The 14,517-nt window shown below is 44.4% G+C and overlaps 1 protein-coding gene across 1 annotated transcript in view; it reads right to left on the bottom strand.

The window, feature by feature from the left end:
* The window catches only part of tg (thyroglobulin), a 604,630-nt gene that overhangs the window by 146,605 nt on the left and 443,508 nt on the right, over positions 1-14,517 (bottom strand). Inside the window, exons 41-42 of the mRNA XM_085993935.1 lie at positions 12,104-12,268; positions 8,453-8,620 (exon numbers count right to left, since the gene is read on the bottom strand). Coding sequence (XP_085850061.1) covers positions 8,453-8,620; positions 12,104-12,268 — 333 coding nt within the window. The remainder of the gene's footprint in view (positions 1-8,452; positions 8,621-12,103; positions 12,269-14,517) is intronic.

Here is a 14,517-nt window from a genome sequence, read left to right on the forward strand (position 1 = left end):
AGGAGTCCAGCACCAACTTGGCACAGGGCTTTGCATAGAGCTTTGTGCCCATCCTTTACAGCATAGAACTGGTGTCCAACTCCATCAACACACTTGTGGATCCAACTATGAGGCAGCGTCTGATTGCTGATGTCTCATTGCAGCAAATGCAGCTTCCAACAAAAGTCTGAGTACTGCATTGGTAGCTCAGACTGAAATCAAGCAAGATCAGCTTGCTGCCATGCAAGCTCAAACTGCTGTCCTCCAACAGATTTGTAGGATTGCTGAGGCACTGCCCCTGGGCGTGGCAGTGACTCCATGGAGCATGAGCCTGCTGTCCTCTCTTGGAATGGCAACATTCATGCTCCCACCACTGCCACTCCACCAGTGCCCTTGCCCAGACTGCTGCCACCCCTGCCGAGAGGGTGCAGTCTGAAGCCGGGCCTTCTAGGCCCAGAGCTGCCCAAGGTCGTCCTCCAAGGCCGCCTGCAGTCTTCTCCGCTAAAAGTCAGCAACCTTCCACCAGTCGTGCTGCAGCCACTGCATAGGAGCAGTAGGACAGGCAAAGTCACATGGAAGACAGGCACTAAGGGAATACACACATGTGATTAGTTTAAGTTTGTATGCAATAATGGCATGATTTCATTTATAAATTTGGTTTGGAATGTTTATTTTGTGTTGGCTTTTATTTTTGCATTGTGGCCAAGCGGAGGCTGTGACGGTCAGTGACAGAGGGAAGGTAAAGAGTGTGGAACTGTTGGGGAATGGGGAATTGGGGTTGAGGTTTCTGGTATTGCACTTGAATTAGTTCTTCACGTTCCCCTTTAAGCTGTGCAGCCACGTAGCTGTTTGCCGGTCCTGCATATCCGGGGATCGGCTTTTTCAAAGTTAAGTTTCATGCACGAAACCGTGAGTGGGCCGCGCACCCAAAAACAATTAGGGGGAACATTGATCATGAGTCTACTATATGCTACCTTATTGAAGGCCTTTCGAAAATCTAAATATATTACATTTACTAGATTAGACTTGTCTACTCTTTCTGTTACTTCTGCAAAGAATTCAGTAATTTGGTCAAGCATGACTTTCCCCTTTGAAATCCGTGTTGACTTTATTATATTTTCAGTTTCTACATGTTTTTTCTATTACATCTTTGAGTAAAGGTTCCATTATCTTTCCTACCACCAATGTTAAGCCAACTGGTCTATAGTTCCTTAGACTTATTCTATCTCCCATTTTAAATATAGGAATCGCATTAGGTGTCCGCCAGTCATCTTGCATTATTCCCTTTTTAATGATTTTTTATAAATATGTAATAGTGGCCTGGTGTTTCCGCTAGGGTGCATTGTTTTTTTCAACACGATTTGCCTGAAATTAATCAAACCAATGCAAAAGACCGTGGAATTACATCCAGTGCAAATCGAGTTTCCGCGATCTTTTGCATTAGTTTAAAAAAAAAATCGAGTGAGAATCTGGCCCCGCCAAAACACAACTGGCCATGTCCCCAGATCGAATTAATCGCCATGGCGAACTTCCGCTAATTCTGGCCATTTGCCGGACTTTGAGGAGGCTCTTAAAATTAGGCTGGTTCTTTTGGGTGCAAGGACACTAATAGGCATGTTTTAAAAGCTTTTGAATATAACTTTTTTTTAATTTACTAAGAAACTGACTACTGTACACCAATATAATAGCAACTGGTTCTGTATAGTTTTTAAAGTTATTTTCAGTTATTTAAAATCAAATTACTCACAGATGGTGGGCTAGATGCTGATTAAAAATTCTTATTTTTTCTGATAAACCCATTTTCAGCTGCATTAATCAAACTGCTCCAGGTTACCACTCTTAAATATATCAAGGAATATTTTTTGAAGGAAATTTTTTTTTAAATGTTCTAAAACGCTGTCCAATTGGGCTGATTCATGGTAAATTTTATGTTCGCCGATAGGCAAATGAGTTTGAGCGGAAAGCCGAGGGAAAAAAAACTTCTCAAAACTAGCACAATTTTGGCCGCAATTTGCTCTCGGATCGCCGATTGCACCCAAAGTGGAAACTCTACCCCAGTGTCTCTGCTATCTCCTCCCTAGCTACTTTTAGTATGCGTGGATGTAACCCATCCGAACCAGGGGTTTTATCCTCTCTAAGTTTGATCAGTTTATTAATTATCTCCCCCTTTCTATTTTAAATGTTATTATATCTTTTTTGATCACTTCTTCTAATGTCATGTCCACCCTGTTAGTCTCCCTGGTAAATACTGTGGCAAAGTAAATATTCAATATTTCTGCTATTTCACTGTGAGATTATTGTGTGCACCACTTAGTGTCCCTATCCCTATTCTGATTTTCCTTTTTTTTTCTGTGCCTGTTTCCTTTAATATTCCTGTATAATTTAATTTTGTAGATCTTCTTTGCCTTCTTAATTGTTTTTTTGACATCTTTCCCAACCTCTTCGTATTCTCTTTTGTCATCATCTCCCTTATTGTTCATGTGCTTAGTGTATGCCTTTTTCTTTAGTTTTAATTTTGTCCTTATCTCTTTATTCATCCACAGTGTTTCATTATTGGCTAGTTAGTTTTCATATTCTGCAAACTTTCTCACTGTGGCACATCAGGAAAATTTCAAGAATACCTCTTTAATCTTATATCCTGCGTTACACATCCTTGACCAGGTGCCTTCGTTATGATAAAATTTCCAAGCTCAAGAACCATTGTGTTCCACAGACCTATACATATCTATATTTATCCTTATAATCCTTGCTCCTGTACTAACTAGATCTTCACTCAGTTCATTTTAAATGTGTTACAATAATTGGCTCAGCATTAACTCCATTAGCTGTCGCACATGTTGGCTGCTTTGTATTTGCTTAATTTAATACTCATGTTGTCTGGTTCTGAGCACACAGCGAAACCTTACATAACTTGCTTGCATTTATTATTATCCACTTTTCTTCGAAAAAACTCTGACCAACATTCCACTCTCAACCATCACTGTCAAAAACACAGTTTAACAGGTTGGTTGTTGTTTGTAGGATCTTGCTCTATACAAAACAAACAGTGACTGTATTTCAAAAAGTAACTCATTGGATGTGCATTTTTTACTTCATTCTCGGGAGATGAGTGTCGCTAGCAAAGGCAGCATTTATTGCCCATCCCTAGATGCCCTTGAGAAGGTGGTGGTGAGCGTTTTGGAATGCCCTGAGGAAATGATAAGGTGTGATGTAAATGAAAGTTCTTTCTACCTATCCATTCCTTTCAGCATTTAAAAAATTTGGTGAGTCTTTCTTCATAACTTAGAGCCCCGAATCCTGGACCTATCGTTGTTGCTCTTCTCTTGAGTATCATCAACACGTCAGCCTATCATTGTTACAATTATGTCGTGAAGAAAATGTCAAATACGAAAAGCAGATATTGATTAAAGGAAATACATGTACTCTAGTGCAATCCCCTCCTATTTTTTAACATCTTGCATATTCCACTCCTATTAGGGTGCCTGCCACAAATTAAGAAGGTTGGCGCGCAATCTGCTTCCAAAGCTTTGCCAGTGCCACTCCTGTGCCAGTTGAAAGAAGGCGAGCAAGAAAAATCCCATGCTGACTTGGCCTTTGAATTTTGTTTCCCTCCCTGTAGGACACAGGTCCTTAGCACATTTCACTGAAAGCATGGGCAAATCTGACCTATCATAGTATGGCACAATGCTTTAGAATAGCAAAGGCACAATGTCAACACTGTGGCCTTTCCGTGGTTCACTTCTTTATTAATTGAATGATAATGGAGATTATTTTGATCCTTCCTGTGACCCAAAAGGCTACCATGTCCTGGCAGCAGTATGGAACACATCATATTGCATATGCTTGGTTCTGGCAGAAAGGATTTTATCAGCATCTCGCTGAGCAAGCATCTGTAAACCTCAGCTTATAAAGCATCAAAGCCTTCCTTTAATGAGCTAGTCTAGTGCCTCTGCATTGTTAATAATCAATACATATGTTTCTCCACAGGATCTGAATGCTAGCAGCTATGATGAGCCAAATTGCAAAATGCCAAATTGAAGAGACTATTCCAATGGGACACAGTACAATTGAGGATGTTGTTATGCAACAGGCACAGCACGTGCTGTCCCTCTGGTGGGAATGAGGGACGGTACCTGAGGGAGAAAAAAACTGCAAAGTCCATCCATTTTCCAAAGCTTAAGGCATGTGCCACCAAAAATGAAAAATTGCAAATGAAGGAAACTCTTTGGTAGCTGGCACCTACGGGACCGGGGTGGTGCCGGTTGATTAAAATTTCTGGATAACGGAGAGGTATACCTACCAAGGTACGAGAGCCCCGTAACACAGCACACCGGTTACACGGCCACAGATCCAGGAGTCCCTGTTACACGGTCACAGGTGCAGGAACCCCGGTTATACGGCCACTAATATACAGTAAAACTTACCTGAACCTACTCCTGAATTTTGCCGGTTAATAGAGATTTCCGGATATTTAGGTGCCATTTAAACGAGTTTCCTGTAGATGCCCAAAAAATCTTGCACATGATGGTATTCTATATAACGGATAGGGGAATTTTAGATGAGTGCATTAAGTATTCATTTACTAATATCGCATGTCGTAATTTTAGGGCTGCAGTTTCTTTTATTATCCATTCTCCAAATTAAGCAGTAGGAGCCCAATTAGTCAATTCTGTTGGCTGTAGATCAAAAGGACTCAAAGGAGACTGTGCGGAGGAGCTACTTGGAGAATTTAGAACACATTACAATAAGGAGAATGGCAAAGTGTCTGGAGAAAGGGAGAGACTATAGATGAGTTGTAACTTTAATAAGAAACTATAGGGTAAATTCAGTCCTCACAGTGGGGAGCCATGGTCAGACAGAGATAGGGCAACAACACTGTAGTCCAGATTCTCCCACCTGCACTCCCTTTGGGAGTATGGGAGCGCTGACACATTGTGAGTCCTGAAGTTAGGCAATAACTGGACAACAAAAGAGGGAACCAAAGTTAAAGAATGAAGCAAAGGAGAATAAATTAGTGGAGTCAAAGGAATGAAGTAAAGAGAGAAGGTTGGAAAAGATGGAGTGTAGCAGAAGTCACCAGGCCGGAATTTTGCCATCGTTCAGGGGGTGGGTTTGGAGGCGGGACATCCAGCAAAATCGCAAAGATTGACAGCGGGTCGGAAACCCGCTGTCAACCCACCTCCAGACAATCTTCTCAGATGTCGGGTCCCCGATTTGCGCAGGGACCCGACACCTAGTGGCGGGAAGAAGATTATGGGCACTTAACTGCTTGTTAACAGGTTGTTAACATGCAGTTAAGAGGCTTTTTGCAATTTTGATAGGTCTACTGCGGGCTTCCTGACGTCCAGACACCACGCCAGGTAAGTGTGGTGTGCTGTGGGTCTCTTCTCTTAGGCAGTCCCTTGGAACTGAGGATGACTTGCTTCCACATTAAAAATGAGTTCTCAGGTGACTGATGAGTCTAATGCGGGACATACAGTCTCTGTCACAGGTGGGGCAGACATTGGTTGAAGGGGCGGGTGGGTGGGATGCTTGGGTTGACGTGCGCTCCTTGCGCTGCTTGCGCTTGGCTTCTGCTTACTCCCGCCAAAGAGAGTCGAGGTGTTCGGCGCCTTCCTGAATGCTTCTCCTCCACTTTGTGCGGTCTTGGGCCAGGGATTCCCAGGTGTCGGTGGGGATGTTGCACTTTTTCAAGCAGGCTTTGAGGGTGTCCTTGAAACATTTCCTCTGCCCACCCGGGGCTCTCTTACCATGTTGAAGCTCTGAGTAGAGCGCTTGTTTTGGGAGTCCTGTATCGGGCATGCGGATGATGTGACCCGTCCCTCGGAGCTGATCGATCATGGTCAAAGCTTCGATGCTGGGGGTGTTGGCCTGAGCAAGAACACTGATGTTGGTGTGCCTATTCTGCTAATGGATTTGCAGGATCTTGCGGAGGCAACGTTGGTGGTACCTCTCCAGTGCTTTGAGGTGCCTGCTGTACCATGTCTCTGAGGCATACAGCAGGGCGGGTATCACTGCTGCTCTGTTGACCATGAGCTTAGTGCCAGGTTTGAGGTCCTGGTCTTCAAACACTCACTTCCTCACGCGACCAAAGGCTGCACTGGCAAACTGAAGGTGGTGTTGGACTTCATCATCGACGTCTGCCCTTGTTGACAGTAGGCTCCCGAGGTATCCACATTGTCCAAGGCCTTGTCATGGATTTTGATAATCAGGGTGCAGTACTGTGTGGCGGGGGCAGATTGACAGAGGACCTTTGTCTTACGGATGTTTAGTGTAAAGCCCATGCTCTCGTACGCTTCGGTGAAAGTGTTGATGATGGTTTGGAGTTCGACCTCTGAGTGAGCGCAGATGCAAGCGCTGTCTGCATCCTGTAATTCGATGACAGAGATGGGACGACCTTGGATCTGGACTGGAGGCGACGGAGGTTGAGCAGTTTCCCGTTTGTTCTGTAAATTAGCTCCACTCCGGCGGGGAGCTTACTGAGGGTGAGATGGAGCATTGCAGCAAGGAAGATCGAGAAGAGCGTTAGTGCGATGACACAGCCTTGCTTGATCCCATCCGTACATGAATTCGGTCTGTGGTGGAACCATTGGTCAGGATCACGGCTTGCATGTCGTCGTGAAGCAGGCGGAGGATGGTGACAAACTTTTGAGGGCAGCCAAATTTGAGGAGGACACTCCATAATCCCTCACAGTTGACAAGATTATATGTACTTAACGGCTTGTTAACAGGTAGTTAACATGCAGTTAAGAGGCTTTTTGCAATTTTGACAGGTGTACTGCGGGCTTCCCGATATCCGGACACCATGCCAGGTAAGTGTGGCGTGCTGTGGGTCTACTGTAATGTTTGTGCACTGATGACAGCTGCAGAAGTAGTGTGAAGGATCCAATGGTACACTGGTGAGTTTCAGAGGTAAGGAAATGTTGGGCAAATCATTTTTAATGTATTTGGACTTTTCTGTAGGTGACAAGTTTTGAATTGTTTGTGTAGTCCCCCCTCATTGGGTGAACCTCTCTCACCAGTGACAGATCGCTTCTGTAACCTCACCTGCAGCTGCCTTCTGTTCTAGTCTAAGGAGGGAGTCACTGGGGAGCCTGGGTGCAAGGGCTCACCTTTGTACAGTGATTGTCCGTGTTTGCAGCACCTTAAACACTGAACAATCAGCTGTCAAAAAAAATTGTGCGTGGCCCCTTTAAGAAAACCGGCAGATGACGTGTCATCAACTGACGTCATCTGACACCGGCTTCCTCTTAATTGTCCGGCAAGCCTACAGGGCAGGCTTAACAAGGCCAATTGACGCAAAATCGCATTTGTGCGTCGGACGTCATTGGGGGCGGGACTAGAATCCGGAAGGCAGCTTTCCCACCCCCAAGCCGCATCGACCGGAAAAATCGCGGTGTAGGTGCTCCCAACTGTTTTGAGATTCATGTGTGATTTTATCAAGTCTTGAACTTAATAAAAGATATTCCTTTACAGCTGTAAGCAATTCCGAATTCCTTCGAGATTCAGAGATGTAGGAATCAGGCAACTGTGATGCAGAAAATTGCTCTCACTGTTCATTGTGACGTTGGATAGATATTCTTCCATGTCACTAAAATTACCTTTGGTGTAGTGAGAAATTTACAGAACATTTAATGAATGGGATGGGGTCCATGACAGGTTAGATTGTACATGGTCCATGGAAGGACTGATATTGATTGGCCAAATGGCCATTTCATGTTTTCCAAAAGATGCTGACTCACACTGGGTACAGCGTACCTCACCTGGTAATTCTCAGTATGTAACAAAAAATGTCACCAGTGTTATAAATCTCATCATCATACAGAAACTACTCATGAAATAACACTGGGCGGCCAGCTGATGGCGCCGTCCAAGGAGTATAAATACTCGGGCGTGGGCCCAGCTTGCTCAGGGACATTTTGTAAGACAGGAACTAGTGAAGTACAACTAGACCTCCATGTTCTGAAACAAGTTGATTAAAGCCTTGCTTTTTACTCAAACCAAGTGCGTAGTGAGTTTTATTACGTCAACCAAGTTATTTGATTCTGAGGCAGCTCAAAGTTGAGCCTCTATCATGTTGTCACCCGACATCCACTCAAGTGTACCTACACATAAGTGTACACACAAGTATACACACAACTACAAACACATGCAAACACACACACACACACACACACTTTCCAGCAGGAGTCACTGGACAGCAATCAGGAGCCGGAACTTAGCTGATTTTCCCCTCCTTAGCCCAGGAGGGCCGAGGCCAGTTGTAGGACCTTTATTTCCTGCTGAGTAACTAACTGAATGTTAATTTGGGGCCTTCCTGGTCTGTAGGACTCAGTCACACACTGAGCGGTGAATTTACTAACTGAGGCACCATACCTTATGTGATCAATATTGTGTCAATTCACAAGAGGCCAATCATTTGGCAGCAAAGAACAATTTCAATCATTCTTAAAAATTATTTTGATCTCCTCACCTTGATTGCTTTTGCTCTTCTAACAAGCCCATCCTCCTCTGCACTCCCGATCAGTAAGTCCACCTTGTGGAACCGGTCGCTGCTTAGGGCTGCGAGGGGGGTTTCCTGCAGGTAGATCCCATCAACTATGGGGGCCCATGACCGGAATGGCCCACTGACCGATAATAGCTGTGGAGTCACAAAAGAAACCAACATGCAGGTAAGAGCTCGGCCTGAATACGGTCCCTTGGCATTCAAGTTATGTTATGTAATTGAATTTACATAGGAATATAGGAATTGCTAGATGAAAAAAAGACCAAAGTCCATCTAATTGTCCATCTACCATCTTGATAGTCACATGATACATTGAGAGGTGATCCTATTGAAACATATAAGATTGTGAAGGGGTTGGATCGGGTGGATGCGGGGAGGATGTTCCCGATGATGGGTGAAACTAGAACTAGGGGGCATAGTCTTAGAATAAGGGGCTGCTCTTTCAAGACTGAGATGAGGAGGAACTACTTCACTCAGAGGGTGGTATGTCCATGGAATATGCTGCCCCAAAAAGCTGTAGAAGCTACATCATTACATAAATTTAAAACAGAAATAGACAGTTTCCTAGAAGTAAAGGGAATTAAGGGTTATGGGGAGCGGGCAGGAATTTGGACATGAGTCTAGGTTCGGATCGGTCATGGCCCTGTGGGTAGCGGAGCGGGCCCAGGGGCCGTGTAGCCTGATCCTGCTCCTATTTCGTGTGTCTAATTCTGTTAGATTCAGGAGATGGTTCTGTGATAGTGGATTGGCGGTTAGGATCAGATCAGCCATGATCTTATTGAATGGCGGAGCAGGCTCGAGGGGCCGATTGGCCTACTCCTGCTCCTATTTCTTATGTTCTTATGTTCTTATAATGAAGTTGTTGACTAATCATAGCAATCAATCTCTATCAATTAGTCTACAACAGACCCAGACATGATGTGAGGAAAATGGCAGTGGTGGAGAGCTTTGGGAACCATAGGTCCAAAGGCACCTGTTCCTCCGAAACATGCAACATTTACCACGTGTCATGTCTCAAATCACTCATATATTGTATCCCAAAATATTAGTTTCTTAAAGAAATGTATCTAATTTGGATTTAATTGAATCAATACTCTAACATAGTGCCATCCATGTTTAAAAACACTGCTAAGTGAAAAACATCCCCGAATACACTCCTGTGAAGGTAGATTTACAATTCCGTGCTTGAAGCTTCATGCCAGGATTCATAAGTTCTACTCTATAATTACACTGAAAGTGCAGTGGGACATAGGTTTGTCACATCTTCAGCTGCATGTCTGTCCAACATCACTTGTTCAGTAGAAAATTGTGAGAAAAATTACAGGGATGTTCCCTCATTTCTTGTGGAGCTGTTGTTGTCATGTATTGATACTATCACAGAATCACAGAAACCCCACAGTGCAGATAGAGGCCATTTCGGCCCATCGAGCCTGCACCGACACATATTCCACCCGATACCCGTAACCCCTACACCAACACATATCCCACCCTATCCCCGTAACCCCATGTATTTAATTCCCCTAACACTAAGGGTCAATTTATCATAGCCAATCAACCTAACCCGCACATCTTTGGACTGTGGGAGGAAACCGGAGCACCCGGAGGAAACCCACGCAAACACAGGGAGAATGTGCAAACTCCACACAGACAGTCGCCCGAGGCCGGATTCGAACCCGGGTCCCTGGCGCTGTGAGGCAACAGTGCTAACCACTATGCCACCGTGCTGCCTCTGAGCTCAATCTGATCAATCGCTTTAAAATTATGCAGTTGTGACAGTGACACCAAGCCACTCTTCCCTCCCCCCCCACATGTTTCCCCCGCCCAGTTTAAATTGCCATTCTTCACTCCCTCCTCCAGTTAATGTTGCTCCTCTCCTACAGTCCCCCCCAACACCCGATCATGCTGCACTCTGACCCCCCCCTCCTCAGTTCATGCTGCACACTTATCCCCATTGCCCCAGATTATGGTAACTCCCTCTTGGCTCTCTCCACTCAGTTCATACTCCACCCATTTCTCCCTGCCACATCACTGCTGTTCTCTGCTCAAAGCCACGTGACCTCAAAACCTGATTATGTGTAACTCAGTCATTGGCATGTATGCAGAGGGGTGTTCCAAGGCTCATAGATCATTTTATTTTTTCTTTCACTATGTTGGGAAGAGATTCAGTGCTGGGGTATGGAATACTTTAGAAACAAGAACACCACTAAGCACTTTCTGGTCATGTCAGGTACAGTTTAGATTCACAGAAATGCTCCTCCTGTGCAAACAATGGACTTGATGGGTTTTCTCGTTCATCCCCTTCTAATGTTCTTGTATAAACCTTCCCAAAAATGTACCTTAATGCCAATGCCTCAAAAGAGTGCTCTACTGCAGCAGGGTGTCATTTCCATGGCTCATGCCACACAACCATGCGCTTTTTTTAAAACTGCGTCCGAGAATTTAGGGATAAAGTTAATGATTTGGCACAGAGCTTTGCATGACAGGAGCGTTAAATTGTAAAATTTACAAATTCTACAAGTGCCAATTTGTACACAAATATGGGTTGTTTTATTTTCTGGAAACTGATTGAGGCTGTCCAGACTCATATTACTTACAATGTTTCCATTTGGCAGAGAGAGGAGGCTGGATTTGAACCCAGCAACCAGATATGCAGGGTTATTGTCCAATTTCTAATCTGCAGTGTCACCCAGTCACCGTTAAATTAAAATAAGACCAAGATTTCCTCTCTGGTTCCCATTTTTTTTGCTCCGGGTTTTCCTCCTCACCATCAGGCAATCGTTCCCCCTTCAGAACTTCGGAAGGTACTGAAGGCTAAGGGGATCAAGGGATATGGGGAGAAAGCAGGGACAGGGTACTGAATTTGGATGATCAGCCATGATCTTATTGAATGGCGGAGCAGACTCGAGGGGCCGAATGGCCTACTCCTGCTCCTATCTTCTATGTACAAGCTGTAGACTTCTCCCTGAGGTTGTTGTGTGCCAGGTTTCCCCTCTCCTGAATACAGCAGCTTAGCACTGTACAACTTCACGTCTAGCTGCCCAGCTGAGAACGGCCAAAGCTCACCCCTGTAAGTTTTGAGCAACAGCCATCCGTGGGGGTCAAGCATGTGACCATCTCAATAGGATTTCTTCCACAGAACCACATAGTGACCACAGCCTCCAAGTACCTCATACCAAAGAAGCATAGAATGATACATCACAGGAGGAGGTCCTTCAGCCCATCGCGCCTGTGCTGGCTCTTTGAAGGAGTCCCACTCCCCTGCCCTTTGCCCATAGCCCTGCACATTTTCCCCCTTCAAATATCATCCATTTCCCTTTTAAAAGTTATTACTGAATCTGCTACCACCATCTTTTCAAGCAGTGCATTCCGGATCATAACAACTTGCTGAGTAAAACAAATTCTCCTCATCTCGTCTCTGGTCCTTTTCCCAGTTAACATATCATAGTTGAATGGAAAACCTTCACATACCAATTCATAATGGCAGATGTCAACACAAAAGCATGACCCAAAAATCATGATAACAGGAAGTAAGGTTTCTGGATAGGAAGTGCACGCTTATGCAAGATTATTAATATAATATAGATACATTAAAATAACAATTACTGCACTGGTACTGACCTTGGTCTGTGCGGTGTTCAGGGTTAGTGCAGGTAGAGTACGGAGGCAAGATAAAAGCATTGTTTTGTTAAAGGTTGGACAGCCAACCTCTTTAGCCAGGTTGATTGCTTGCTCCTGTGCTCTCTTCTTACTCATCACTGCACTCGGAGACAAGGCTGATCCTCCCTTGAAAACAGGAAAGAAATTCAAAGATTAAATTAGTACTGATGCAGAATTACATCAATTTGTTAATTTTAACCAGCTTACTTCCTAGTAACCCACAGATGGGAAAAATAGCAATCAGAATACAGTAACACTTGTCATGTCGTGTCATAGAGGATCTCCAGCTGCTACGTTATAAGCTTTAGTAATTCCCCCCAATTTCTATGTCTATTCTCCCTGAAGCTGCTGGGGCAATGCTAAACTTTAAAAACCTGTGAGCTACTAGGAGGAAGGGAAAACTGAGGGAGGTAAAGAATTTGGAGTTCCTGCGAAGGAATGAGGTAGAGTAGGAGACTCTTCCTGCATTGAGACATATCACAATTTCATTTCACTTAAGACCCTTAGTAGCTATCAGAGAGCAAGAAGCCAGTTCATCTGAGATCTGCAAATGTAACACATGTGCACCACACATCTCCTGACTAGAAATATATTAACCATACAGGTTTCCCTTGTATCAGAGCTGTGGTGAGTTGAACATGAAGCTATTTTTCACAGATTATTGTTGTGAAATTTTGCATACTGTTTTAAATTCTCTCAGGATGTGGGTGATGCTGGCAAGGCCGGCATTCATTGCCCATCCCGAGTTGCCCTTGAGAAAGAGGTAGTGGGCCTTCTTCTTCAACATGCAGTCCATGTGATGAAGGTGATCCCACAATGCTGTTAGGTAGGGAGTTCCAGGATTTTGATCCAGTGACGATGAATGAACAGCGATATATGTCAGGATGGTGTGTGACTTGATGGGGAACTTGGAGGTATGGTGTTCCCATGTACCTGCTGCCCTTGTCCTTCTAGGTGGTGGAGGTCTTGCTGAGGTACAGTTCTATGGGTCCTGGATGCCCTCCAGTTCCTCAGTGGTGGACAGACAGCATAGACAGTGAGTGTCAGCAGATTATTTGACCACGGACGACTATTCTGGCCTTACCTCATGATCACACTTCCCGCTGATCAGCGGAAAAGCTTTCTGACATTTGTTCCTCTTCTTAGCCTAAGGGAGCTAGTCTATGCTCTATCTAAGATGAGCTCATACAGCACAGATGAAGGATTGAAACTTGGTTCCTCTGGTTTGACTATAAGCTTTATCCCTGTTTACTTAAACCACATCATTCAGGGTGTCCCTCTCAAGACAACAAGAAAGGACCAAGTAAACTATTCATAGAATCATAGAATGGTTACAGCACACAAGGAGGCCATTTGGCCTGTCGAGCCCATGCTGGATCTCTGCAAGAGCACTTCAGCTAGTCCCATTCCGGGCCCTTTCCCCGTCGCCTTGCAAATTTTTTCCTTCAGATACTTATCCAATTCCCTTTTGAAAGCCACAATTGAATCTGCCTCCATCACCCTCTCAGGCAGTGCATTTCAGATCCTAACCACTCGCTGCATAAAAAAGTTTTTCCTCATGTCGCCGTTGGTTTTTCTGCTAATCGCCTTAAATCTGTGTCCTCTGGTGCTCAACCCTTCCGCCAATGGGAACAGTTTCTCTCTATCTATTCTGTCTAGACCACTCAAGATTTTGAACAACGCTAGCAAATCCCCTCCCAACCTTCTATGCTCTCAGGAGAACAACCCCAGCTTTTCTAGTCTATCCACGTAATTGAAGTCCCTCATCCCTTGAATAATGCTCGTAAATCTTTTCTGCACCCTCTCTAAGGCCTTCACATCCTTGCTAAAGTGCGGTGCCCAGAATTGGACATAATACTCCAGTTAAGGCCAAACCAGTGTTTTATACAGGTTCAACATAATTTCCTTTCCTCTATTTTGAAGCCCAGGATCCTGTATGCTTTTTCAACCGCTTTCTCAACCTGCTCTGCCACTTTCAACAATTTGCACATGCAACCCCAGGTCTCTCTGTTCATGAACCCCCTTTAGGATTGTACCCTTTAGTTTATATTGCCTGTCCTCATTCTTCCTACCAAAATGTATTACTTTTCACTTTTCTGCGTTAAATTTTATCTGCCACGTATCTGCCCATTCCACAAGCCTGTCTATGTCCTCTTGAAGTCTATCGCTATCCTCCTCACTGTTCACTATACTTCCAAGTTTTGTGTCATTTGCAAATTTTGAAATTGTGCCCTGTACACCCAAGTCCAAATCATTGATATATATCAAGAAAAGCAGTGGTCCTAGTACTGACCCCTGGGAAATACCACTGTATACCTTCCTCCAGTCTGAAAAACAACTGTTCACCAGTACTCTCTGTTTCCTGTCACTTAGCC

The sequence above is a fragment of the Somniosus microcephalus genome, chromosome 7, assembly GCF_052327205.1.
Source record: "Somniosus microcephalus isolate GS21.2 chromosome 7, FLI_Smic_1.0, whole genome shotgun sequence".
NCBI classification, from domain to species: domain Eukaryota; kingdom Metazoa; phylum Chordata; class Chondrichthyes; order Squaliformes; family Somniosidae; genus Somniosus; species Somniosus microcephalus.